The sequence below is a fragment of the Aspergillus flavus genome, chromosome 3 (genome assembly GCF_009017415.1).
Source record: "Aspergillus flavus chromosome 3, complete sequence".
NCBI lineage: Eukaryota > Fungi > Ascomycota > Eurotiomycetes > Eurotiales > Aspergillaceae > Aspergillus > Aspergillus flavus.
The window spans coordinates 3650685-3678095 of record NC_092407.1 but is presented as its reverse complement, the minus strand read 5'-3'; the positions used below and the strand labels follow the sequence as shown (position 1 = coordinate 3678095).

At 48.6% G+C, this 27411-nt stretch overlaps 7 protein-coding genes across 7 annotated transcripts; 4 read left to right on the top strand and 3 right to left on the bottom strand.

The window, feature by feature from the left end:
• Positions 1–845: 845 nt before the first annotated feature.
• F9C07_2152754 (uncharacterized protein) lies at positions 846–9501 on the top strand. Its single transcript, XM_041285472.2, has 6 exons — positions 846–2133; positions 2206–2381; positions 2437–8331; positions 8383–8588; positions 8647–9157; positions 9219–9501. Exons 1-6 carry the CDS (start codon positions 1780–1782, stop codon positions 9265–9267), a joined length of 7191 nt encoding a protein of 2396 aa, XP_041145017.1. The 5' UTR covers positions 846–1779; the 3' UTR covers positions 9268–9501.
• Positions 9502–9620: 119 nt separating this feature from the next.
• F9C07_1450352 (uncharacterized protein) lies at positions 9621–10039 on the top strand. The gene has a single exon (XM_071508104.1). The coding sequence runs from the start codon at positions 9717–9719 to the stop codon at positions 9927–9929; it is 213 nt and encodes a 70-aa protein (XP_071365184.1). The 5' UTR covers positions 9621–9716; the 3' UTR covers positions 9930–10039.
• A 110-nt stretch (positions 10040–10149) lies between these two features.
• Positions 10150–12680, bottom strand: F9C07_7288 (putative 3-isopropylmalate dehydratase; the record flags this gene model as incomplete). Its single annotated transcript, XM_041291213.1, has 4 exons — positions 10150–12252; positions 12323–12397; positions 12486–12517; positions 12581–12680. The coding sequence occupies 4 exons, from the start codon at positions 12678–12680 to the stop codon at positions 10150–10152; spliced, it is 2310 nt and encodes a 769-aa protein (XP_041145016.1).
• Positions 12681–12905: 225 nt separating this feature from the next.
• F9C07_2282381 (putative aryl-alcohol dehydrogenase Aad14) lies at positions 12906–14816 on the bottom strand. Its single transcript, XM_041285468.2, has one exon. It carries the CDS (start codon positions 14553–14555, stop codon positions 13401–13403), a length of 1155 nt encoding a protein of 384 aa, XP_041145015.1. The 5' UTR covers positions 14556–14816; the 3' UTR covers positions 12906–13400.
• A 1222-nt stretch (positions 14817–16038) lies between these two features.
• On the bottom strand, positions 16039–17926 carry F9C07_2282380 (glycosyltransferase). The gene is made up of 3 exons (XM_041291212.2): positions 17476–17926; positions 17208–17388; positions 16039–17151 (listed from the first exon to the last, which is right to left on the bottom strand). Exons 1-3 carry the CDS (start codon positions 17712–17714, stop codon positions 16171–16173), a joined length of 1401 nt encoding a protein of 466 aa, XP_041145014.2. The 5' UTR covers positions 17715–17926; the 3' UTR covers positions 16039–16170.
• Positions 17927–18129: 203 nt separating this feature from the next.
• On the top strand, positions 18130–19390 carry F9C07_7285 (putative nuclear pore protein; the record flags this gene model as incomplete). Its single annotated transcript, XM_041291207.1, has 3 exons — positions 18130–18312; positions 18393–19227; positions 19287–19390. 3 exons carry the CDS (start codon positions 18130–18132, stop codon positions 19388–19390), a joined length of 1122 nt encoding a protein of 373 aa, XP_041145013.1.
• A 355-nt stretch (positions 19391–19745) lies between these two features.
• Positions 19746–27247, top strand: F9C07_2282378 (putative PHD finger and SET domain protein; the record flags this gene model as incomplete). The annotated part of the gene is made up of 3 exons (XM_041285470.2): positions 19746–21375; positions 23293–23376; positions 24510–27247. The coding sequence occupies 3 exons, from the start codon at positions 19746–19748 to the stop codon at positions 27245–27247; spliced, it is 4452 nt and encodes a 1483-aa protein (XP_041145011.2).
• Positions 27248–27411: the final 164 nt, after the last annotated feature.

The window sequence follows — 27411 nt, the reverse complement described above, 5'->3', positions numbered from 1 at the left end:
TTCGTTGTTATCAGACCTAGTTGTTGTTATTAAAAAAAGGGAAAAAGATCCAATCGCAATTGCTGGCACCAGAATAACCACTCTGTTTCAATGCTCAGAGCAGGTTGAGTGTGCTGCAGAATTATCTTTAACTTAATGTAGTCGCTGTTATGAATCTAAATAATATCCATGATAATCGAGAAAACAAGGGTGTCCTTACTAGTAAACCGTTGCGCCAACAAGTTTCGAATACTAAAGATATCAACGTTCAATGCGATAAGGGCGTTACGGCTCTTTTTTTTTCTTCTTTTTCTTTTTTTTTTTTTCTCTCTCTCTTTATTCTTCAACCTCTCCATTTTGTATCTAAGTATTTTATCATGTCTCTTCTTTTCTTCTTTCGGAGAGTACCTCGTGGACCATCTTTGCTATATCGCCGCATAGAACTTGGATTCCAATCCGACGTTCAGAAATACAATCACCATTTGTCGCAATCTTCATGTAAAAATTACACCACCAAAAAGATAAGAATTCATTAGAAGCCAAATTAATTGATATTCCTAGCTTTAGTACATTGTATTCTGAATATGGTAGTCAGCTAAGAAGTGGGTTGTGCATACAACCTCACGTCCGAATCTATGTATTACCAAGAGCTAGACTGGGTAATGAGCGGCATATGCTGTCAATCGCACTATTTGAACTATGCATATAATCTTGCATGATCCATTGTATTTGGGCAAAGGCAGAGTGTCGGTAAGCATTATATCTCAGGTAATTTAGAATTCTAGAAAGCGGACACTGACTGATACCATCAAACGTGAACCTTTTGATATATCAGATAGATGGGAAAAGACTTGGTTAGGATCGACCCAGACCCCATGCCACTAGTGGTAACCGACCAAAATGACAAGGAATTAACCCGGACCCACTGGATCCACTCATACTGTAAATAGTATTGCGTTAGAGGTACAGTAGGACGTACATCATGCGCAGTTGTACAGTAGTTGCATAGTATGGCCATCCTCGGTACAGCCGTTCGCCTCTCCCAAACTTCCATTGAGGGCAGTGGCTTTACTAAGTTACTACTCTCGGTCAGCGAATGATTGAGGCCTGAGCGAACACGGATACTAAGTGTGGCTGATTTTGAATGGAGACCTCAATCTCCACTGCGTACGCACAGGTGTTTCCATATGCCTGTCTGTCTATCTATCTCGCGGGCCGGCGAACGACATGCCTGGCTCTTATTTTATTTTTATTTTCATTTTTATTTATCTTTTTTAGCTTTGTCTGAGCTGGAGCATCGTGAGCTCGTTATGAAAGATCATCGGTTGATTTTCTTGTTCGAGCTGATATCAGTCGTCGTTGACCCATCGGCCTATCTGTATAACAGAGTTAATGTTGCTCGGTCCCAATCTTTTACTCTGCCTCGATCCTGCAAGACTTCGGACAAAAGTCTTCGCATATATTCTTTTCTTCTTCCTCTTATCTTCTGTTTTCCCTTCTGTCTCTTTTTCTTTGCTATTTCACTGCCGCCACTGATATTCCTCCGGCCTCTTCCTTTCCCTCCCCGGTAATAATACCTATCAGAATCCTCTCGAGGGATCATCCTTCCGATTGTCAAGACACATAAAGAAGGAAGGGAGGGGCGACATTTCATTTGGAAGAAGTTTGTCAGTCAACACCCCCCTTCAGGAGCCCCTTTATTACTCGCCTTTCTTTCTAGCTATCGTCAGTCTTCTTTAAGCACATGCCGGCTGTTTGAAGAAGTGGTTGGTGAGCGGTTCAACTTAGTGGCCGTTGGCAATGAAGTGGGGATTCACTGGCCCGTTGCTTGCGTTGCTCGCAGCAACAGCAGCAGGCTGGCCCTATGATGAGTCCCTAGTCGATTATAACTTGAATGTGAACAAGGATACTACCAATCCGGCTGAATATACTCACGCAGAATGGAAGGGCCATGAGTATAATCCCTCTCCAAAAAGCTGGCGATTCCCCTTCTATACCCTGTTCATTGACCGGTTTGTCAATGGCGATCCTACTAACGATAACATCAACGGGTCACTCTTTGAACATGATCTTAATTCAAACCAAATGCGTCACGGTGGTGATGCAGCTGGCTTGGTCGATACACTAGACTACCTACAAGGTATGGGCATAAAGGTTGGTAGCAATGATCTCCGTGTTGTTTCTTGCTATTGGTGTTTACCGCATATGGCTGACTGACCTCTACAGGGGATCTATTTGGCTGGTACTATCTTGATGAATCAACCATGGGGCTCAGACGGTTACTCGATTTTGGATACTACCCTGCTTGATCAGCATTATGGTACAATTCAAACCTGGAGAGACGCGATCACCGAGATTCATAAGCGGGGCATGTATGTCCTCTTTGACAATACTATCGCAACGTAAGATGCTGCCCCTCACCTAAGTCGTTATATCCCAGAGCTGACATGAAACCAGCATGGGCGATTTGATTGGATTTGAAGGTTATTTGAATACTACCACGCCTTTCTCAGTCAAGGAGCACAAAGCATTGTGGAAATCTGACCGTCAGTATGTCGACTTCCGTTTTGACAATGAGTACAACAACACTTGCGAATACCCTCGATTCTGGAACGAGACTGGCTATCCGGTCGATAAGGATGTCACAGATGAGCTGGTTGGATGCTATAACAGTGATTTCGACCAGTACGGTGACAGAGAAGCTTTCGGTGTCTACCCAGACTGGGAGCGCCAGTTGGCCAAATTCGCTTCAGTTCAGGATCGTCTACGTGAATGGCACCCTAGCGTTAAAGAGAGACTTATTCGGCACTCGTGTATGATTATAAAGGCACTTGACATTGATGGCTTCCGCTACGATAAAGCGACGCAGGCCACAGTGGATGCTCTTGGAGACATGTCCCATGCTTATAGAGAGTGTGCTCGCAGTGTTGGCAAGGATAACTTCTTCCTTCCTGGAGAAATTACTGGTGGAAATAACTTTGGTTCTATTTACCTCGGACGTGGAAGACAGCCCAACCAATACCCAGACTCCTCCTTGGCTTCGATGAACCTGACGAACACCTCCGATCATCAGTATTTCTTACGTGATGACGGTCTACAAGCGCTAGATTCAGCAGCTTTCCATTATTCGGTGTACCGTACCCTCACTCGATTCCTAGGTATGGATGGCAATCTGGCTGCGGGCTATGACACACCGTTGGACTGGACGGACTCCTGGAATATTATGGTATTGAGCAACGATATGATCAATGCTAACACTGGCAAATTTGACCCCCGGCATATGTATGGTACTACAAACCAGGATGTTTTCCGTTGGCCTGCCATCGAGCTCGGAGTCGAGAGACAGCTTTTGGGTCACTTCATCACAACCTTGCATCTCCCGGGCATCCCAATTTTGCTGTGGGGAGAAGAACAAGCCTTCTACATTCTAGACTCTACTGCGGATAACTATATCTATGGCCGCCAAGCAATGTCTCCCTCCACTGCGTGGAAAACACACGGATGTTATTCCCTTGGTTCGTCCCAATACTACAACTGGCCTGTCAGTGCAGGTAGGGAAGGATGTCATGATGAAGCTGTCGCTTATGATCATCGAGATCCCTCTCATCCAGTCCACAATATCATCAAACATATGTTCCAGATGCGACAGGACTTCCCTGTACTAAATGATGGATACTCAGTTGTCAAGTTGTCAAAACAGACTCGTGAGATTCAGTATCCTGGTTCGAATGGCACGGCAACGGAAGTCGGCGTCTGGTCAGTCCTGCGTGATCTTGTCTCCAACATTCAAGACTTTGGTGACAGCGGCAACAACGAACCTGTCTGGCTGGTCTATCAAAATGACAACAAGACCGTGGAATATAGCTTTGATTGTGGGAGTAACGATTCGGCCTTGATTTCCCCATTTACTACGGGAACTACTGTTGTTAATCTCTTCTACCCACACGATGAACACGAGCTTAAAGATGGCCCCAAATCACTTCATCTGAACGGCACCAATGCAACAAACGGTTGTCTGGATACTTTGAAGTTGAAGCCCTTCGAGTTCAGGGCTTACGTTCCAAAGGCTAACTTTGTTAAGCCTCGTCCCATGATCACCCAGTTCGAGCCTGGTCACGATGTGCCGCAGCTGTCTAAAGTCGGACCTGACGAATCAGAAGATATTGACGTGAGCATTTACTTTTCCACCAAGATGGATTGTGATCAGGTTACGAAATCCATTTCATTCGAATCCAGTACCGAAGCTGGCAAGACTCCCTCTATCAGTAATAACAGTGTCAGCTGCAAAGATGCCAAGGGTGATGATCCGAAGTGGACTGGTCAAATTCCCAACGCCTGGGTCTGGACAGCGAAGTTGACTGGCGTTTACAACGGTATCCATCGCTTGACCGTCAAAAATGCCACTAGCTCGGATGGGCATAGTTCTACCCAGGCAACTGATCACTTCTTGATCCGAGTGGGCCAAAGGGATAATCCGTTGGTGTTCACATCTGCGAACTACTCGACCTCCTTGTTAAACCAGTATGACAATGGCACGCTCTACATCCAACATCGTGCAGCAGGTGCAAACAAATACCGCTATTCAACAAACTTTGGTTCCTCATTCTCTGACTGGAAAGACTACCACGGAGGGAACGATACTATTGAAGAACTGCCCTGGAGTGGAACGGACAAGCAAAAGTGGCAAGGGAAGCACGTGCGAGTCGAATACTGGAATAAGTTAACCGGCAGCAGTGACTACGCTCAGGAAGGCGACTCTGGATATGACCATCCAAGACGCTTTCCCCATCTTTTCTTCAACGGGCCATTCAACCAATATGGATATGATGCGGGCTTGGACAACGTTGTGAGGCAAGACAGTGATGGTCTTTGGAAGTTCAGATTCATGGCTGAGTTTCCAGCACAAGGACAGTTCAATGTTTGGGGAATGAATCCAGATGGTCAACCAGACCAGAGCTACGTGTTCGGTGATGTAGATGATGACGGAGTTTTGGATCGCATGCCTCCTTCTTCGCTTAGTTCCACGATAATAAACATCACGGATATCCCTCCATCTCCATACTTGGCGTGGAATCTTGGTGTTGACGATGGAACTCTGCGTGTTCATCTTCTGCCAACGGGTTCAAGGACCATCCAAATGGTTGTGTACTTCCTCCTCTGGTTTGTTCCCCTTGTCACAGCCATCGCTTGTGTCTATGCCTTCGTGAAATCCTTCTACCAAGTCAAGTTCAACCAAGTGGGGGTCAGCGAAAAGAAATCAATTCTTCCATTGGCATTCCGAAGGAAACTGAGCCGTGATGGAAGCGGGGGATCAATCAATCCTTTCATGCGCCTTGCCAATAAGTCGGGATTCTTGCAAAGCACACCTGCTTTTGGAGCAGTCGCTTCACGAAGACGGACGACCTTGATTGCCACCATGGAATATGATATTGAGGACTGGGCCATCAAGATTAAAATCGGTGGTCTAGGTGTTATGGCTCAGTTGATGGGCAAACACCTTGGGCAGCAGGATCTAATTTGGGTTGTTCCATGCGTGGGTGGAGTTGACTACCCGGTAGATCAGCCAGCTGAGCCTATGTTTGTGACAGTGCTCGGAAATTCCTACGAAGTCAAGGTGCAGTATCACGTCCTGAATAATATTAAATATGTCCTTTTAGATGCTCCTGTTTTTCGTCAACAGACCAAATCTGAGCCTTATCCCGCCCGAATGGACGATTTGGACAGCGCAATCTACTATTCCGCTTGGAACCAGTGCATTGCACAAGCAATCAGACGTTTCCCAATTGATCTTTATCATATTAACGACTACCATGGATCCATTGCCCCTCTTTATCTTCTACCTCAAACCATCCCTGTATGTCTGTCGCTCCACAATGCCGAGTTCCAAGGACTGTGGCCTATGCGCACCCAGAAGGAGAGGGATGAAGTCTGTTCTGTTTTCAACCTTGATCTTGACACTGCAAAGCGCTACGTCCAATTTGGCGAAGTTTTTAACATGCTTCATGCTGGAGCAAGCTACCTACGCGTGCATCAACAAGGGTTTGGTGCAGTGGGCGTTTCTCGAAAGTACGGTAAACGTTCTTATGCCCGGTACCCAATCTTTTGGGGTCTGAAGAAGGTTGGAAATCTACCGAACCCGGACCCTTCAGACACTGGCGAATGGAACAAGGAGTTACCAAAGGACAGCGAGATTCGGGTTGACCCGAACTACGAGGCTAGCAGAGGAGAGCTTAAGCGGCAGGCGCAGGAATGGGCAGGCTTGGATCAAAACCCTGATGCCGACCTGTTGGTGTTTGTTGGAAGATGGTCTATGCAGAAGGGCGTGGACCTTATTGCTGATGTGATGCCTGCCGTTCTGGAAGCACGTCCCAATGTTCAACTCATCTGTGTTGGTCCAGTCATTGATCTTTATGGTAAATTTGCTGCTCTTAAGCTGGATCATATGATGAGGTTATATCCTGGGCGTGTCTTCTCAAAGCCTGAGTTTACTGCACTCCCAGCATATATCTTCTCTGGCGCCGAATTCGCCCTGATTCCATCTCGTGATGAACCTTTTGGTCTTGTTGCTGTCGAATTTGGTCGAAAGGGCGCTCTTGGTATTGGTGCTCGTGTTGGTGGTCTCGGCCAGATGCCTGGTTGGTGGTATAATATTGAGTCTACAACAACTTCCCATCTCTTGCATCAATTCAAGCTTGCGATTGGAAGCGCGCTTGACTCGAAGCCCCAAGTTCGTGCAAAGATGCGTGCACGCTCCGCAAAGCAACGCTTTCCTGTTGCTCAGTGGGTGGAAGATTTGGAAATTCTGCAGACCACTGCTATGCGGATTCACAGCAAGGGACAGGCAAAATCGAACGGTGGACCTCTCTCGCCTTCTGGTTACAATACACCAAGTGAAGTAATAACACCAAGTGGAATGATGACACCTACGATTGCATCGACTGGTACCACGACCCCAACGGGAATGCAGACGCCTCCAATCGCACACTCACGGGAAGGCAGTTACACGAATCTCAGCGTCAATCGCGACAGTGCATACGGGCCCCAACAGCGCAACACAATTGTGTACAGCCGTGACCCAAGCCCTGGAGGTAATGACGAACCTAGGTTAAGCCTTGGTCGGCAACTGTCACTTGGATTCAGGGCTGGACCAGGACATATTAATCTCCGTGGTCGTCGGCTTAAAAGAAGAAGCCAGATGACCAACGAGGAGAGTGGTACAGCGACCGAAGAAAGCAGTGATGACGATTATTTCCGCGGAGAGGAAGAAGTTACGATTACGAGGGAGCAAGCAGATGAAGGACGTCATCAACGCAATGCTCCGAGGTCGCTTGCATCTCCTCCCAACTCTTACTTTGAAGAAGGCATAACATCCGGAAGGCCACCTTGGGCTCAACCTGGGAATCGACTCAGTAGTGCATCCGTTCTTTCTGTTGATTCTGTCGTCGGCGAAAAGAAAGACTATAAGCTGCAGAAAGTTGATCCATTCTTCACAGACGGTACTGGCGAATACTATCGAATGTTTGATCAGAGACTCGAAAAGCTCAACGGATCTAACTCTGAATCCCAGCTTTGTATAGAGGAGTATCTGATGAAGAGCGAAAAGAAGTGGTTTGACAAGTTCAGAGACGCAAGATTGGGGCGCAACCAATCTCCCGCTTCTTCGATTTTCCAAACCAAGGGCGAAAACAACACACCTATGAGCTCAATCTCCCACGAGGATCTGGGTTCAAACGAAAGTGGCAGCGATCCACGCGCAGAAAAGGATGAGTTCCTTCTGGGACGAGACTATGTTCCCCCCTCGGGCTTAAGGAAATGGATGCAAATTCGAATCTTTGGCTGGCCTGTGTATTCGTTTTTCCTAGGTCTCGGTCAGATCATTGCGGCCAACTCATACCAAATTACCTTGCTTGCCGGTGAAAACGGCCAGACAGCTGAGAAGCTCTATGGTATTGCGACAGTATACCTTGTCACTTCAATCATCTGGTGGTTTTTCTTCCGCTTCTTCAAATCGGTGTTTGTCCTTTCCATACCTTGGTTCTTATACGGCGCATCGTTTGTCATCATTGGATTAGCACACTTTGAGTCAAATGGCTCCGCTCGTGGATGGATCCAGAATGTGGGAAGCGGTGTTTACGCTGCTGCTTCTTCAAGCGGATCACTGTTCTTCGCTCTCAATTTTGGCGATGAAAGCGGTGTTCAGGTTAAAGACTGGGTTTTCCGGGCATGCCTCATCCAAGGAACCCAGCAAGCATATGTTATTGGACTGTGGTACTGGGGAACGACAATCTCTAGCGCTGTCGCCAATGGAGTTACCAACGTCAACGGCGGCATTGTCAACTCCTGGAAAATGACGTATGTTTCACCTTTATCACTATGATTACAATTGCTAACGGCCTCTTCTAGCGCAATCTGCATGCCAATCGCTGCATTCCTCTGGGCCATTGGTCTGATAATCTTCTTCGGCCTGCCCAATTACTACCGCCAGTCACCTGGAAAAGTTCCATCATTCTACAAGTCTGTCTTCCGGCGCAAGATCGTCCTGTGGAACTTCGTGGTAGTCATTTTGCAAAATTTCTTCCTCAGCGCACCTTATGGACGAAACTGGGCCTGTAAGTACATCAGACCTATACTCTCCAAGAAGCCACTAACTTATCGTGCCTCATACAGTCCTTTGGAGCTCAAACCATGCCGAAGCCTGGCAAGTCGGCATCCTCGTCGTCGTCTTCTTCGGTGTCATCTGGGTAGCAGTGTTAACCCTATTTGGATATCTCTCGAAGCGCCATAGCTGGATTCTACCTGTATTTGCATGCGGTTTGGGAGCTCCACGTTGGGCCCAGATATGGTGGGGTGTCTCCGGAATGGGTCTCTTCCTTCCCTGGGCTGGCAGTTCTGTTAGCGGAGCACTCGCATCACGAAGTCTATGGCTCTGGCTCGGTATCCTTGATGCCTTACAGGGTCTCGGCTTCGGCATGATTCTTCTCCAGACCCTCACACGAGTACATATAGCCTTCACCCTGCTTGCATCTCAAGTGCTGGGATCCATCGCGACAATCGTCGCCAGAGCATGTGCTCCAAATAACATCGGTCCTGGACCAATCTCGCCGGATGTGACTGCCGGTGGCAGTTCCGTTGCAAACGCTTGGTTCTGGATCGCCTTATTCTTCCAGCTCTTGATCTGGTAAGTCATCGATCCCCCTACAATCCATTTCACAGGCAGCAAAATACTAACAAAGCCCCAGCGCCGGATTCCTTCTGTTCTTCCGGAAAGAACAACTCACCAAGCCCTAAGCCAACCCTGATACGCTCTATACCCGACCCTCAACCGCCCCCAAACTCTCCGTATATAACAATATAATATAATATGCACCCGGCATCTACACGCATAGAGCCACGGCACGGCACGGGCTCCAAACCAACCAATAGACTCTCAAAAAACCAAAAAAAAAAAAAAAAAAAATCTCACAGCGCCAGAAAGCGGGGGACTCGATAGAAGCAAGAGGAGGAACACAGAAAAAGCAACCAGGATTTTTCTTGTACATTAACATTTTATGTCTGACGTCCGATGTGGAGACTCTCACTTTACATACCTCCCTCCCGCATCGTCGGTGGAGGGGGGAGAAACGATCTCACTGCATATATGATGCTTTAATGGGTTATTTATTGATGATGAATCGGATGTCGTTACGTTCCTTATACAAACGCATGGATGGTTTGAAAGTTTTTGCTCTTTTGCTTTGATGATGCGCTTGTTCATTGAGCTTTGTTCTGTCGCTCTTTATATCCATGATGCTGTTGTTGGGTTGTCAGTTTTGTGTTCTTGTTGTTTGGACATTTTTATGAGTTTTTCTGATCAACCCTTGATTTCGACTGCGTGTTTGTTGGTAGAGTATGTGAGATGGATTGTTAATCATAATTCTGGACAAGGAACTGCAGATGCACTTATTAAATAGTTATTGTATTCGTTGTGAGAGCTAGGCTTCTTTTAGTTATCTAGCTGATCAGGTATAAATAATCATTCTTAGCCCGAGACCATTCCCAAAGTGGTTGTAATAATTCCTTCGCCAGTATAACCTATTACCAAGAATCAAGAGAGTATAGCTGCATAAACGTCGTATCGTACCCGAAATGTAAAAGGAAAGAGAAAAATCTAACGAGACTGGAACTTTTTATTTACCATTCCAAAGGTTCGGTCTTGACATCTCCCCGGTTAGTCTTAGGGACAGGGGCAGCCTGAACCATGGTAGCGCCACGGTTGCCACGCTTCAGGTACCCACTTCCATCGAGCCAGGGGGTTTCGAGAGTGCGCTTGGTCTCGAATGCGCGGATCTTGTCTTCCATCTGCAGAGTGAGGCCGATGTCGTCCAGGCCATTGACCAGGCAGTGCTTGCGGAAAGCGTCAACATCGAATCCGGAAAGCTTGTTGCCCTGGGCATCCTTGATTTCCTGGTTGACAAGGTCGATTTCGATCTCGCGACCTGCGCTGGCCTCCGCGGCGATCTTCTGCAGAGCAGCTTCGTCGGAGATCGGGATGGGGAGCATGCCGTTCTTGAAGGTGTTGTTGAAGAAGATGTCAGCGAAGGAGGGAGCGATGACACACTTGATGCCGAAGTCGAGGAGGGCCCAGGGTGCGTGTTCACGAGAGCTACCGCAGCCGAAGTTGGGGCCGGTGACAACCAGGATCTTGGAGTTGCGGTAGACACCCTGGTTCAGGATGAATTCGGGGTCTTCCTGGCCATCCTTGTAGCGCAGTTCGTAGAAGAGCGCGCTGCCGAGACCAGTACGCTTGATGGTCTTCAGGAACTGCTTGGGAATGATGGCGTCAGTGTCGACGTTGGAGCGGTTCATGGGGGCGGCAATGCCCTTAAGGGTGGTGAACTTGGGCAAGCCAGCGCTCGAGCCGCCAGAGGTGTTGGTGTGGGGTTCGTTGTCTGCGGGCTGGTCCAAGATGCGGTCGAGTTCTTCCTCAGTGTCGACATCTTCCGCCTCTGGCTGGACATCAACCCTGGGTTGCACCTTACCCAGAACGGGGCTAGTGACAACATGCTCACGAACATCCGCAAGCTTTCCGACGATACCAGCTGCCGCAGCCATGGCAGGGGACATCAGGTGGGTACGACCCTGAGCACCCTGGCGACCTTCGAAATTACGGTTCGAAGTACTAGCACAGCGCTCCTTGGGCGAGAGAATATCGGGGTTCATACCCAGGCACATGGAGCAACCAGCTTCTCTCCACTCAAAGCCAGCATCAGTGAAGATCTTGTCGAGACCTTCGGCTTCAGCCTGTTCCTTCACGAGACCAGAACCAGGGACGACCATCGCGCGCTTGACATTAGGGGCGATCTTCTTACCCCTAACAACCTTGGCAGCTGCCCGCAGATCTTCAATACGAGCGTTCGTGCAAGAGCCGATGAAGACCTTGTCAATCTGGACCTCCTTCATAGGAGTACCAGCCACGAGACCCATGTACTCAAGTGCGCGCTTGCAGGCAAGTTTGCGGTTCTCATCCTCAAAATCATCCGGCCCTGGAACAACACCATTGATAGGAACAACATCCTGAGGAGAAGTACCCCAAGAGACGGTTGGGATGATGTCCTTGCCATCAAGCACGATTGTCTTGTCGTAGACGGCGTCTTCATCAGAAGCCAGACTGGACCAGTAGTTGACAGCCTTCTTCCACTCAGCACTGTCGTACTTCGGGGCGAGAGGACGACCCTTGAGGTAGTCGAACGTGATCTGGTCGGGTGCGATCATGCCAGCACGAGCACCAGCCTCAATAGACATGTTGCACATCGACATACGAGCCTCCATGCTCAAGCCGCGAATAACAGAGCCGCAGAATTCGATAACGGCACCAGTACCTCCAGCAGTTCCGATAACACCAATGATGTGGAGGACAACATCCTTACTGGTGACACCTGCGGGGAGCTCCCCATCGACTTGGATACGCATGTTCTTGCTTCTGCGAGAGATAAGGGTCTGGGTGGCGAGGACGTGTTCGACTTCACTTGTACCGATACCGAAAGCGAGGGAACCAAAGGCACCGTGTGTCGAGGTATGGCTGTCACCACAAACGACCGTCGTTCCAGGAAGAGTGAAACCCTGCTCTGGACCAATGATATGAACAATACCCTGACGCTTATCTCCCATGCCGAAATATGTGAGCCCGAAGTCCTTTACGTTCTCTTCCAGTGTGGTACATTGCAAACGGGAGTCGGTCTCTTCGATGAATTCTTCGACATTCTTGAAGTTCTTGCGAGTAGATGTCGGGATGTTCTGCTCATGGGTTAGCTTCAATCTCATGGGGACAGTGAAAAATCATAATAGGAAAATATTGTTGACGTACGTGATCAACTGTGACAAGAGTGCAGTCAGGCCGGCGGACTTTCCGACCAGCATTCTTGAGGCCCTCAAAGGCTTGCTATGGAGTGTTAGACCTTTGCGAAAGTATCATCCGGAACAAGTCAATGGATAGGATGACTCGAATCGTGTGGCGTGGCGCTACTTACTGGTGAAGTCACTTCGTGGACAAGATGTCTATCTGCAGAACAATGTTAGTTGACATGAATTGGAGATAAAATCAGAACGAAGGGCTATAACATACCGATATACAGCAAGAGAGTGCCATCTTCTTGCTCATTAACAATGTGCGCATCCAAGACCTTGTCGTACAAGGTCCTGGGTTTCTTATCGGCAGCAGGCATGAGGGGCAGAGGAGAGGGTTATGAAAGAGGGAAAGGAGGGAGGTATGGAAACAAGCAAACTGACTAGACACAGACTCAACTGTTTGCGTCTTCGCCAACGGTTGTGAAGAAATTATATCTGGGGAATCTGGACGAGTACAGAGATACCTTGGGGAACATTTTAACCCTCTTTAAGACCGCGATGTCGCAGCGCGACCATCGAGGGGCATCCCCGATCTCGGCTGGTCAGCGGCCAATATCCGGGTGGCAATTGGACGATATTGACGCCCCCACAGTTCCCGGGGGGGCCGACACCGGTGGCTGCGCGCTTAGCCACGGCGGAGATCACGGGTCCTGACTAACGTTGGGGATGTGATTGCTTGATTTTGAGGCAAGAAACCCGCTAGATTAACCATGCTGTTACACTGCGTCACTAGTGTGAGAAAGCTCCTTATGGTCCGATGCATACGGAGTACTGTAGTACTTATCAATGGTTGAGTCACATGGCCAGACCCGAGTACAAAGTCGACGAAGTAGCTCGCTCCATATATTTGTATAATGAGGATCATGGAGTACGTGTCTTCATCATAAAACGAGCATCTTGAGGTACTCCCTTGTGGAAGCAATAATTTAAACTTGGAACGTGCTATGACGTAATAAATTCTCTTCTTTGTACAGTTTCTTATATACACATTCAAATCTCAGTAAGACCCCCCGGCGCCGTATAAATCACGAAACTCCTTAAGGCGGAGTGATAGGTTTGGATGCCGGCACAAAGGCTAGCTGTGCGTTCGCTGCTAGCAATCCAGACGCTCGGCCTGTCACCTTCGGGTCGGGTCCAATGAAGTTATTAGGAAATCCGACATCCAGTGGCCGGACACTCTCGAGGTATTCGATTTGCTCCGGTGTTAACTTAATCTTCAAAGCCTGGATATTGTCGTGTAAGTGTTCCACCTTTCTGCCGCCAACCAGGGGGAAGACATTAGGTGTCTTGTGCATGACATAGGCCAGAGCAACAGCTGTTACAGACTCAATGCCATGCTCTGAGGCAACCTTGGCCAGTGCCTCGCTCATTTTAACTTCCTCCTCGGTCTGCTCGCCTGCGCCGGTCAAGCTTCGCAATCCTTCATTCTTCTTCTTCCGCTCCTCTAATGCTTTCTTGGTCTGGAACTTGCCGCCGCCGAGGACATCCCAAGGTGCCAGGGCCATCCCAAAATGGCGCGCCATAGGGATAATCTCACGTTCGAAATCACGAAGCATCACATTCCACCGGCCCTGGTAGATACTGAAGGGCGTCTTGCCATGAGCTCGAGCATAGGTGTTGGCGGCACTCACAACCCACGCAGGGGAATCTGAGATTCCTAGGTAGAGCACTTTGCCCTGTTCCACCAAAATGTGAAGGCTGTCCATGATTTCCTCGATAGAGGTGGTATGATCCCACCAGTGAAGGTACAGAATATCGATCCAGTCAGTTTGGAGCTTACGCAGAGAGTCGCGCACGCTCATGTGTAGACTGCGGCGGTGGTTACCGCAGTGGTTAGGTGCGTTTCCCTTTCCTAGTGCATGAGACTTGTAGTCCGTAGTAAACTTGGTCGCAATGACAAGTTGATCACGATTCTTCCGGGAAGTCATCCATTCGCCTATCCAGGCTTCTGATTGCTCATTTTGGTAGTTGTTGGCAGTGTCGATAAAATTGCCTCCAGCTTCGACAAAGGCATCCAGCAGTTTGAAAGAAGATTCCTTGTCCATAGATCCCATAAAGTGAGACCATGAATCCCCAATAGACATAGCACCCAGTTGCAGTGGCGAAACGCGGATGCCGGCAGTCGAAGAGAGGACGCGGTAGCGACCCAGCTCAGTCGAGGGCTCTGGGGCAGGTGCGAATATCTCGGACATGTTGAAATAGAGACTCTTAAGAGTGTATAGAATAAAGCTTTAGATGAGAAATTGATACTAAGTAACGTACCCAAGAACCATACACCTCAGTGCCGGTTGCGGTCAGTATTTATAACTCCCATGGTGGACCCACTCTTAGATGCTGCAGAATAAGCCGACGGAGTTATGAAATAAAGCTACATCATAACCGCAATTGAATAGGTGTTTGAGTTGACCTTTCCATGGGGTGAAGAAACGCTAATGCGGATGGATGACAGGTTGAATAAGCGGGATCGGCGACAGGGATGGGTTAGTATATACCTTAACTCCGGGGTCCGGTGGGGCTGGCCGCTGAATAGCCCGTTTATCTCCGGGCAATAAGATGACTGTTGTGCATCATATCCCCAACATTGGCAACTCGGAGTTACGTAAACTTTGTCGCAATACCGAACTGTTTGTTCCGAAATTGGTCATCATGAAAGTTGGATCCTTCGGAAAGGGTTGAATACACAATCTTGGATCTCAGTTGGAAATCAGGCGGTACAGTATACCCACGGGACAGCAGGGGACCAGTTACATGATATTCTATCGGGAAGCTTTTCCACCCAGAATCTTAACTGGATGCGGAGAATGGTGAAACTAATCCCCTAAAAACATTGAACTTACCTATCTCAAGTAGTTAAGAGCTGAGGCGTTGAATCAGCGCCGCTCTGAGGTAAATTGCCCACTTTGCTGAAGTCAAAGATATAGACATCGAGACTAAGGGCACGGAAGCGTGGCTATACTACTAGTAACTTACCTTGTCAAGCTTAATAGACCACTAGTTTGCCCATGAAAAATACAAGAGACTATAGGATTACAGGAAACACCCGCTTCTGAAAAGAAAGCAAAGGGGAGCTCGGTAAAGCCACCTTCTACCTTATTAAGAATACTACAAGATTGAGAAGACTCCCAGTGCTGCCTAAATTCACACCTATCTTTGTTCGAGTTGACATAGCAGAATAAACCCTTTCACTACAGTATGTTACTATACCTTGGCTCTGATTCTAGTCCCACGTTTCCCAAGCATCGAGCTTATAGTACAGATAGTATATGTTATTCTATTTAAAATTAGTATTTTTTGATATAATTTTAACCAATTCTGAGAATCCTTATACATATGATCTCTCACTCCGAACTACCACTTCTTTAACCTACCAAAATCAAAAGGTAGTAAATTTAAGAAATGAGGCAGAGAATATAAAGCTCTTGTAGACGCTCCCTCCTCACCTATAGTCAATAGATGGACATGCCAAGTCAGCTCTGAGGAGGGGAGGAATAACTCTGTTATTATGAGGCTGACCAGCATGAGGTCGTGAGGTGTGGAGTTCTGATGAAGAATAGTGGAGATATCGTTAAGCGCCTTGCCTGTAGATTCACTGACGATTGGTAATGGGTCCATTCTCGGCTCTATTCTGTATCGATAGCTCGGGCTTTACTCTGTTCTAACGAAGGAGTCTTGTTTCGCCTACTCAACATTGGTTTCCTGAAAGCCTGCATAAGCCAATCCTAATTGATCTACGCGCAGGGTTTTCTGACGGAATACAAAGTATATCAATCAAAACTGTTTCTAGTTGATTTCTATCGATCTTTAAATCTATAATTGGTACCAAGATGCCCGGTTATCTTCCCGGAATACTAGCAATGCTAGTCGATGCCGCACAAATAAACCAAAAAGTCCACAAACGACTTGAACTGCGACCATATTCCAAGCCAGCCGATTCTCTTTCATTGGGCCCATCCACACCAGCCACAGATTGAGTATCGTCAAGTTAGTCGACTCCACAATTTGACCATGATCATTCTTCGTAACACGCACCAATCGCAGCTGATGAAGGAGCTCCAGGCCAGCGGCGATTAGTGGCGAAGGTGGTACTGTCCACTCCGTTACGGAAGCGTCAAGCTGTCCAGTCAAAGCATTGAACTTGGGTAATCTGTGCCGAGGACAAGGAATCAACTTGAAAAGTTGCGGGGTCGAATACAGGAAATTGAATATCTGCGGTATGAAAAGCAGAAGTAACGTCTTACTGAAATGCCCCAGAATACCAACGACGGCGAATACCATCCCCGCGAAATAACAGTAGGTATCCCCGACAAACACTTTGGAGGGGTACCAGTTGTGCAACAACAGGGCCAGCGACACTCCAACAAACGGAAGCAAGAAATAAAGGGAGAAGAGATGCGAATCAGTGGCGGGGTGGGGATACGGCGTGATCGGCGCAAGATACAGCGCATCATTTGCTATGAGCAAGATTGCGATCACCAGAGATTGAGCTACCTCAACTCCATTAATCCCTGCCAACATGTTGATGGAGTTGGGGCAGAAGATAGCCACCGCAGCCATGTATACGTAATACAGCCATCCGAGGTCGACAAATGCGCCCAAGTAGGGCTGCAAGGGCACCGGAACGACAACCTGTGTGACACCAAAGTCCACAAAGTAAACTATAAGCATTGGAATTGCTCCAAAAGCTGGTATGAGAACTTTGTGTCTCCATCGAATGTCAAGAAGGTCATCACCCAATCCCAAGATGACAATACATTGCAGGGAAAGGAGTCCAGAGAGGTAAGATGCAAGCTACAGGCTTTGTCAATATACTGATTAAACCCGAAAGCAGTTGGAGGATCACAGACCCTTCCGTGAGGAAATCGGTGGAGCATCCGACCAGTTTCAACGTGATGAACTTCAAGAACGACATCTCGGTTACCTCCACCTGAAGTGGCTGCCACGATATCTTTGTAAAAAGCAAAGGGAATAAAGAAGATAAGCGCCAGAAGATACACGACTGCGCAAACTGCGCCCATTGTCTCTGGGCTAGCACAGGGGACAGTTAGTTTCAAAATCATCTAGTAATTGCGCTTCGTAGTCGATTATAGCAACAATTGTCAAGTTCATACATACATTTCAGGTCTCTTTGGTTTCGCCATATCTCTTCCCTTTAACCCTGCCTTCATGAAAACCGGCCCCAGCCATTTGATTAGGCTGTATGCAACTGCAAACACAATCCCAGTAAAGGCAATGGATGCTACCAAAGGCGCGCCTTCATCCTGGAAAGTGTTGAGAAGGATGCCGGCGCAGATACCCACTAGCATCAAGAGACGCCAGGTCTCCTTGCGAGAAAGAGAGCTCGAATTCATCATAGATGACAGAATTGCAGCATAGCTCCCCTAGTGGTGGAGGCCTTCCTCTCTACTGAGACAGAGTCTAAGGAACTATAGAGAGAACCACTTGTAGAAGCAATCTGGCTTCAAGGCGATAATGAGCATCATTCTGCCAAATAAATTTGACCGCTTATCTCTGGCGGTAGGTCAAAGTCAAAGATCATCCGCAACTTTGCCTGAACGGGATGGAGCCGTCGCGTGGCTTACGTAATTTGACCTTATTGACCCGCTTGCTGCTTCACATGCAAGGCTCGTTTGGTCCCATACATAGGTGAAAGCGTCGTCATTCTTTTGGCACATACGCAACTATCGGCCCTTAGTTACGCGCGTTTATTGCCCTCAGTGTGGTGACTGGCGCTGAAATTCTGATTGGTGATCCTGAACCCGGTCCGAGATGTCTGGATTCGCCGATTTCGACGCTGGTCATCGTGACTTGATAACTGTCACTAAATTCAATTTTTATGGCAATCGCATTGTTACGGCCTCTTCTGATCATCGTATGAAAGTGTGGGATCAGAAAGATGGTGAATGGCAATTAACAGACACCTGGCGTGCACATGATGCTGAGATCCGCGATGTAAGCAAGATCGCATTTCCTCGTATTCAGTTCACCTTGTAGTCCGTATTGTGTCAAATGCATATTAACTGGTTTCCTAGGCAAGCTGGAATGGCCCCTTTACGGGCCAACATATTGGTAGTGTTGGTGAAGACATGAAGTGCAAGATATGGCAAGAAGATGTCACCCAACCTCCTAACTCTGGCCGACGCTTCCGGTCTATCTTTCGCATGACGGCACCATACCGGCATCCGTTCGTCTCAATTGACTTCCGCAACATTGACCTTGAGTCATGGCTTGCTGTCATCACACGAGATGGGTTCCTGATGGTCATGGAACCCGTAAGTCCAGATACACTCGCGGACTGGCAGCCTCTCGATCAATTTCGTGTTTGCACTGCACCCCAAAGAGGAGAGGAAACAAGTTTCAAGGTGCAATTTCACCACGACCCCACCGATATCACCCACTCAGTTTTACCATCTTCGGATCGTAAAAGTCTCTCACTCGTAGTGGCAGCTATGGACAGTGTGAAAGTATATCGCACCGATGCCAGTCGGCGTTTCTATCACGCAATTGAGCTGTCGAGCCATGGGGGTCTTGTGAGAGATATCTCTTGGGCCAATGGCTCCGTTCGCGGCTATGATCTTATTGCTAGTGGTTGTAAGGACGGATTCATCCGAATTTTCGAGATTTACACATCCGCCGCGGACAATGAGCCTCACGGTTCGAACGGCGAGCAATCCCGGCCATCCACACAATCTTCGACCCGTGCAACAACGCAATCGGGTATAGGTTCCGCCCTTGCGAGTCGCGCTCCAATGTCTATGGCCAGTCGCTCGGCAACAGGAGATGCCCAATTCAAACATACTTATAAGGAAGTAGCGTGTATCGACAGCAAACATCTAGACGTGTGGCAGGTGGGCTTTTCGTACGCTGGTCAGTAATACCCTGTTGGGTTGCCCGCCTCTATCCAAACATATGCTAAACGCGCACAGGTGATTGTCTCATTTCCTCCGGTGACGATGGAACTGTACGATTCTGGAAGAGATCCCTATCAGACGAATGGCTGGAATACGCCGAAGCTGATATGACCTCTTGATGGACATGCTTTCGTCACGACAATGCTTTCCGTCCTCGCATGATGCAATGCCTTGTTATCTTCTCTTTCGCGATATCCGTGAAAGACTATGGTTACTTCAAGACGGACATGGTTACTCCTTGATTTTATACGATCTAGCATCCTATTATTGTGTTTACTAGACAATGATACCCATACATCCCTGGCTTATATTATTGGGTAGGCAGGCTCGGTTGTTTGTCTCGCACAGTTGATTATACGTTTAATCGAGTTGCCCTTAATTTATTTGTCCTTTCTCTTGTGGGCTTTCCCCCTGATTGCCACGGCGCTGGCCACGGTTCCTTCCTTGGGCGAAACGACATGCGCCCCCCACCCCATGGTGCTATCGATAGACTCGACGGAGGAAGTAGCAACCTTCAAATCCATTTGCACCGCACACATTCCATTAGCACCATTCGAGTGTGTTCGAAGAATTCTGTACTGTGTCGATGCTTTGAGACCCAATGCACGGTTCAGTGACAGAACCCCGTCATATACCATTTTTACTTCTGATTGCACAATGGCTATAGGACCTACACTTGGAACCGGGTTGTTTATCGGTTCTGGTCAAGCTTTAGCTGCCGGTGGCCCAGCCTCATTGCTCGGCTCCTACATATTCATATCCGTATTGGTATACTGTGTATCTACGGCTGTCGCAGAGATCGCGGCTCACCTACCCTCCCAAACTGGCACGATGGTCAATCACACTTATCGTTATGCTTCGTCCCATTTAGGATTCTCCCTCGGATATCTACGCTGGTTTTCCATAGCTGCGTTAGTCCCCTTTGAAATCACCAATGCAATGGTCAACCTTGGACTTTGGAATCCCGGAGCTAGGCTTGCGATACGGATCAGCATTGTCACTGCCGTGGTGTTTTTCTTCAACATGTTGCCAGAAAAAGCGTTTAAAAGATCAGAGGCCGCATTCACAGCTTTGAAACTTGTCACAACCATCGGCCTAATCATCATTTCTGGTTATCTCGCTGTTCGGGGGGTCCCCGAATCTGCTGCGCGGGGCTTTCGATACTGGCACGAACCCGGTGCTATGAACGAATATCTCACTGACGGTCATTTGGGCCGGCTTCTAGGGCTAGTGCAGTGTATCCTATGCAGCACTATATCCTTTATCTTCAGCCCTGAGTTGATCGTTCAGCGAGCGGAGCAAGTAGATTCAGAGTCGGTCCGAAATGCTTTGGACATGACTCGTATTGATTGCTTCCATCTTTTCGCACTCTATATCTTGAGTTCTCTAGCCATCACTGTGTCTAGCCCATCGGACGAGCCTCTTTTGACGAATCATGGCATCGGTGCTGGATTATCACCCTACATTGTGGGGATCAGAAGATCTGGAATTCCTATTCTACCAACCGTTGCAACAGCTCTCATATTCCTCTCATCTGTGGCTTCTGGACGATCATTTCTCTATATCTCGTCTCGTACCTTGTGCTCCCTGGCCGAGACTGGACACGGCCCCGAGTTGTTCAAGGTACGCAATGACTACGGTGTGCCTTATATCTCTGTCATTATATCAGCACTGTTCTCTGGATTTGCGTATCTATCCTTGGCGATGTCTGCATCAGTCGTCTTTAATCTGCTCATGTATTTCATCACCACGTCCGGTTATATCTCATGGTTGTTCTCGTGTGTTATCTATTTCCAGTTCCGACGGACAACCGCACTACAAGGATTCACACCAGCCAACCAGACACGTATCCAACCATACGGTGCATACTTCGGTATCGCAGCCTGTACATTTCTGCCCCTGGCCAACGCCCTACTTCTAGCAGCCCCATCATGGATAGTTGCGAGAAACTCCATTCCTGCGTATATTGCCGTGTCTATTTTTCTTCTACTCTACTTTGGGCACCTGATGAAGTCCATCGTTACACAGCGACGTCTCCAATCCGAGGAGCTCCGAAAGCAAGGATGTGGTGATATGCTTGAGAAGTGCACCGCAAGACCCCAAGGTTGATGGAGTTAGTGGCAAGGGAATCCGGATTTGTCTTGTTCCCGCGCTTAAACTAGAAGCCCGGACACCTAGACCTGGTAATAAAAAAACAGTGTAAGGGTCAATTTTGGGCGAACTTGGCACTATAATTATTCAATTATTGTTATTATTGTTATTATTGTTATTATTATTGCTAGGGTGATTCCTATGACCTAAGCCCTGATCAAGTTGAAATGGTTAACGGAGTACTATTAATGTATCAGTTGGCTCCGCATGATTTTCCTCTGAGCAAAGAACGAATTTGTATTGGCAATAACAACTATACTAATATTGTAGGTTGGGACGGGATTAATAGCAAGCAAGTTTCCTTGGTTTTGCAAGAAGGCGTGCCCCTTGAACGATCTAGTACCCTGTAGTCTCTCCATGGTGCCTGAGGATTGGGGACCATTGACTTCCCAGGCACCGAGGCACTCCACGGGCCTCGTCTTTGCCACCGACAGAGTTGGCAGCCCTCCTAACATGATTAATTCAGGGCGCTAAAAAGGCCACTTACTCCTACTCCCGTCCACTAGAGGAAGGCCATTTCTATTTTTTTTTCTTTTTCCTTCTCTTTTCCCTCTCGAGGATTGTTCGGGTTATGATCAATGTTTCCCCTTTGCTCTTTTCATCCTCATCCGCTTCGGGTTGACCATTTTTTCCTGACAAAATTCCGTAGTTAGTTCTACCTAATTATAAGGGCTCCGTCTACCCCTCTGTTTCTCTCTTCTTTCCTCTGTGAACCCCCTGGGCTTGACATACTGTCGCAGTGTCCTGATCAGATCATGTTATCCTTTACGCGATCCCGACACATGGTCCAGATGACTCGCCTTTCGGCCATTCTCTCCCGTACCCCCTCTTTCTCACAACATCCCATAACCGCTACTAAACTCATGGTGATCCACCATCGACCCCTACGAGAATGACTATCATCCTCTCATTTGGTCTTACTTATCACAACCACGGATCACCTGCTATTTCCACTTGTTTTCAACTACGTATAAATCCGAATATTTTTCTTGGATGGCTAGTCCTTGGGTTTTTCTACTCATCCCATGAGAAAATGAGGACCCTGACTATACCTCAATCATCCAGTTCCGTCCTCCTTCACTTTTCACACCAGTGTGGCTAAACTAGACCGGATGAACCTCTCCCTGAATGTTGCCCGTTTATTTTAATATTTTTCTCCCTTTTCCATTTGTCTTCTTTCGCTTTCACCCCTTTCTTATTTCCATCGCTCTCCAACTTACGAAATTAGATTTGCCGCAACCCCCTGTGTGCGTGTGGCTCTACTATAAGAAGCATTGGGGCTACCTACTAAATTGCCGCAAGTGTTGGTCTAGCCTACTACAACATTGAACTGGCGAGATCCTCTAACATTTTGCTCATACTTGACTTTGCTCTGGTGCTAACCGTGTCTGTCACTAACCCTGCATTCCATGCATCCAAAGCTGTCTGTTCCTTTTCATTTTCATATTTGCCGCTTCTGGCAAGCAGATCCATGATGTTTGTTGTAAGGCATATATGATATGTGCTGGCAGTACTGACCTCCGACGGGAAAATGTCTTTGCCCAATCTTTCCCTACAAAGGTTAAGTATTACTTTTTTTTTTCTTCTTTTTCCTATTCTGTGTTCTATGACTTTTACATTTATTTCTTGCCATTATTTTTGCTCTTCCTATCCCCGAACTTGGAATCAACACACAACAGTTATGATCACTACGTTCTCAGCCTGTCAGTCAGCCTTGCTGCCTTGGATCTTCATACTTGTCGCTCTCTTGCGTTTTCCCCACTATGCCTGAATTGGGTCTTGGCACTTACCTTTCCCTTCTGGGACCGAGAACAACCCTCCCTGCCGAAAATGGATAGGCGGGGATGCCGCCCGACTGTCAATTCCCCAGGCAGCACAGTTGGCTGGAGAGGCCTGACTTCTCAGGCCGTCCCGCAGTCCGGGTCCTACGCCCTCGACCCAAAGGTCGGCGTGGGTTCGTTTCCGGCCGACCTCGAAAGCCACCTTTCCTTTTGTTCTCCTGGTCCTTTCGCACTTCCCCCCCTCCCTTACGATCTGGCTCGCAATTCGTTCTTCGGACGGGCAGGTTCTCTCGCGCTCGTCCGATCGCTTTCCCTACTTCCCACACCCCCCTCTCGTTTTCCTTATTAATTATGCTCTTCTTCTATCTACGGATTCCGCCCAAGGCGAGAAAATAAAGAAAATTAATCCCCAGGATCAGCAACTGCTTTCCCGCCGAGCGAGAGCGGGAGGGAAAAATTATTCCACGCTTTTCCTCTTTTACTTTGGGTCTTGGGACGCGCCGCTTGAATGGCCCATCCGTGGCTTTAGCCTCTCTCTCACGACTCTCCCTCCCTCTCTTCCTTCTTCTCCCTCTCCCTCTTGTTCTCAACCTTTACTCTCCTTCGTTCGTCTTTCACTCGTCTATCCTCCCATTTCCATTTTCCTTTGCTTCTTTCATTGCTCCTACGTTCTCTTGCCACGTTTACCTAATCCTTTCCCTCCCTTGACTTCATCCTTCTTCATAGGTGCAATCTCCTCACTATTTCTGGCCTCATCTCACCTACCTGTCGCCATCATCCCTCTCCATGCGATTCGTGGCCCGACCGTCTCTTTACATCCATCGGTTTCCGATTCTCGATACATATCTACTCTCTCACGGTCGCACGCGCCAACGAGATCGACGACTCCACTAAGACCTCGATAACCGTTCACCCCTTTTGCACCTCTCGAACAGTCTTGTCTTATCCAGCGACGTATCTTGGCAACTGCCGAGCGACTGTACCAGCCTGCATTCCCACGGTACACTTGGGCTCACCTGACTTGTTCCTGTCAAACAATATCGAACCTTTCTTGCTCTTGCTCTCCTGGATTGACGGTTTTCTCGGCGGATTTTCAGCTTCTTTACTGTATCAGCGCTGACCATAACGAGCTATATAAGGAGGCAATTGTCGGTTTGGCAATAAGTGACATGCGTGCTGGGCTTTGACGGTTTATCCGTGAGCCTCTCTTCCAATTGAAACCCATTGCGCGTGCACTGTTTAGCCTGAGAGGAGGTATCCTGTCAGATTATGACAGATACCTCCCCTGTCGTCATCACGCATCCAGCCACGGAGCCTTATCCGGTCACCGTCTCTCTGAATTCGCCTGCCGTCAACGGCGCCGTTTCCGACTCCGCTGCCCCTGAAGAAGAGGAACCGTATACCATCAAATGCATCTGTGCATTCGAAGATGACGATGGGAACACGGTCTTCTGCGAAGGGTGCGAGACGTGGCAACATATTGAGTGCTACTATCATGGTCGGGACGTACCAGAGGTCCACAATTGCGTCGATTGTGAGCCCCGCCCCTTGGATGGCAGGCGTGCAACTGAGCGGCAGAGACGCCTCAGGGAACAGAGCGATGGCGGTGACCGGAAAGCTAAACGATCAGGGACAAAGAGTCAGAAGAAAAAGACTAAAGATGGAGAACAAGTAAACGGCACCCACAATCGATCCGAGTCCAGCACTCGCGACCAGCCTCCGGCGAAGAAGGCTAAAACCAATCATCGTGCCTCTGGGTCTGTCGGCTCCTTGGCGGGCGTGCCCTCTCTTCCTCCCGATTCGCGTAAACGTACCACGACATCAATGAGTCCCACGAAACCATCAGGCCCTTCTATTCCCCTATATTCGAATGAATTTCTCCATCTCTATGACCAAGACAACCATCATGTCGACACAGATAGTAATCTGTTTGTTAATCTTGAACTTGCCACGCATTTAGCGACATGGGTAAACGAGCCGGGCGCACTTGCTCGCGCTTCTAATGGGCGCTCTGCGCAGGATGTTTTCACCTGGTCGGGCGGGGCGCTGGACAGGTCCCATTGGCCATCTCTCGCAACAGAGACCATCAGAGATGCGAACGTTGACATTGACGGGATTCACCCAACCTGGAAGATCCTCAAGACACGGGATCCCGTCAGAAAGGACGAAATTGTAGGAGAGATCACTGGCAAAATTGGACCGCTCTGGAAATACTGCGTTGAAGCCAGTAACCGCTGGCAAGAGCTTCGTCATCCAGAACCTTTCGTTTTCTTCCACCCTCAACTGCCTCTGTATATCGATAGTCGCCATGAGGGAAACATACTCCGCTATGCGCGACGGTCCTGTCGTCCCAATGTCACCATCAGAACCTTCATCACCAATGAAGTGGAGTACCACTTTTGCTTTGTTGCTAAAGAAGACATAGCGGCCGATTCAGAGATTACCGCCATGTGGTATCTAGACCCACAACTGTTCGAATCGACCAATGGTGTTGTCAAGCAGGAGTTCAGTGACAACGCACAGGATGTGGCAGCTATGTGCATCAGCAATGTGCTATCTCACTTTGGCGGCTGTGCCTGCGTCGCTCCACCCAATTGCCTGTTGGCTAATGTAGATCGTCGTCGACATCCGAAAGCATTGGATACCAACTCGAAGCAAACGAGTTCAAAGCGGAAGAAAACCAAAAGCAAATCGAACATCTCACCCCCGGCGTCCAATAGCCGTGCTGGCAGTGAGGCTACTAAAAACTTGGAAGAGGACGATCAAACGGATACACTTTCCACGTCAGGCTCTGCACGAGGCCAGACCCGTAGTCGCGATCTCACGCCTACATTGCAAACCTCTACTGAAGGGGTCGTATTCGGCGAAGCCGAGCTCTCAGCTCGAGATAAACGGAAAATCGCTGCAGTGGAGAAGAAATTCCAGCAATTGGAACAGGACCAACAAGCTTCGCACCGAAGAAAGAAGCGAGCCAGCGGCCAGTCCACGCAGACGACACCGGTCATCGGGAGTGCGTCGGCTCAGGCAAGCTACTTCACACATCTAAGCGGTCGTGATCGCCAGTCTCACTCGCCTACATCAGCCATTTCCCCGGGATCTTTACCTGGAGGACGCCATGGCTCTCCGCGAAAGGCATCGAATCATGGGACCCCTTCGCTGCGGTCTCGGCTTGGGCGTCCTCAGTACGTTGACTCAGCAACGCAGACGGAACTCGATGTTTGTGATAGCCCCTCACCGTCCACTACTCCATCTCGTCGACCCAATTTCGTCCCATTCACCCAGCGGCTGCTGAAGCGATGCTATGCGGACCGTATACGACTGGAAAAATCCAGTCAACAATTCTTCGTGTCGCCCTCATCGCAGTCCAAGCATGCCACACATCTGATGTCCCCTGTGTCAAGTCCACGCGCAGGGCCACTCACAGTTACCACACCGAGCGTGACGGGTGACCGGGATGACATGGAAATGAAGGATGCCGTGTCCCCAATGGGTACTCCAGGATGGCAACAAGAAACCTCGCCATTATCAGGACGAAGTTCTATTAAACCTCCACTGCCACCACCGTGGCCATCCACTGCTGCTCATAACTCGCGAATACCGGGAGGCAAAGGAAACAGTCATCGTGTTGATCTTCGCGTTTCACTTCCTGCTACTATTCCTTCACTACCTCCTGCCAACAGTCCAGGGTCCGGTGCACCAGCTGTGATATCGTCACCATCTACCTCAGACACAGCAATCCCCGGGTCTAGCGTGACTGCACCTAGCCCGGTGAAGAAAAAGCTTAGCTTGGGGGACTATCTTATCCGGAGAGGCACTCTCACTACTCCCACCTCCGAAAAGTCCCAAACTCAGGCCACTCCGATGCCTCCGCCCAAATCACCCACAACGCAACCCCACATGAACCGCGAGTTATCCACAGTTGGTAACAACGAACATGCACAACCCCGGGCCATCGGAGAAGGCGGAAGTACTAAGTCCTCGGATGTCCCGATGAAGGATGTCTCTGGGCCGACACAGGCTTCCCAGCTATCCTCGCTTTCCTGAGATGCCAGACCAATCCCTCATCCAGGCTGCCTCCTGCCGGTGGTGATGGTAGTGACAGTGGGCAATGTGTTATCTTTATTTATTATTTGAATCTGTACACGATGGGAATTGGCGTTCAGCCGTGGATATGTGTTGTCTTTTTGGGCTTATCTCTTTTTTCTGTT

Excerpts from the sequence above, each read along its gene's own strand:
- F9C07_2152754 (XM_041285472.2), top strand. The coding sequence starts at position 1,780 with ATGAAGTGGGGATTCACTGGCCCGTTGCTTGCGTTGCTCGCAGCAACA. Across the intron at positions 2,382-2,436 it reads TTTGACAATACTATCGCAAC|CATGGGCGATTTGATTGGAT; the intron begins GTAAGATGCTGC and ends ACATGAAACCAG. Across the intron at positions 9,158-9,218 it reads TTCTTCCAGCTCTTGATCTG|CGCCGGATTCCTTCTGTTCT; the intron begins GTAAGTCATCGA and ends ACAAAGCCCCAG.
- F9C07_1450352 (XM_071508104.1), top strand. The coding sequence starts at position 9,717 with ATGATGCGCTTGTTCATTGAGCTTTGTTCTGTCGCTCTTTATATCCAT.
- F9C07_2282381 (XM_041285468.2), bottom strand. The coding sequence starts at position 14,555 with ATGTCCGAGATATTCGCACCTGCCCCAGAGCCCTCGACTGAGCTGGGT.
- F9C07_2282380 (XM_041291212.2), bottom strand. The coding sequence starts at position 17,714 with ATGATGAATTCGAGCTCTCTTTCTCGCAAGGAGACCTGGCGTCTCTTG. Across the intron at positions 17,389-17,475 it reads AAACCAAAGAGACCTGAAAT|CCCAGAGACAATGGGCGCAG; the intron begins GTATGTATGAAC and ends CCCCTGTGCTAG. Across the intron at positions 17,152-17,207 it reads ACCGATTTCCTCACGGAAGG|CTTGCATCTTACCTCTCTGG; the intron begins GTCTGTGATCCT and ends CAAAGCCTGTAG.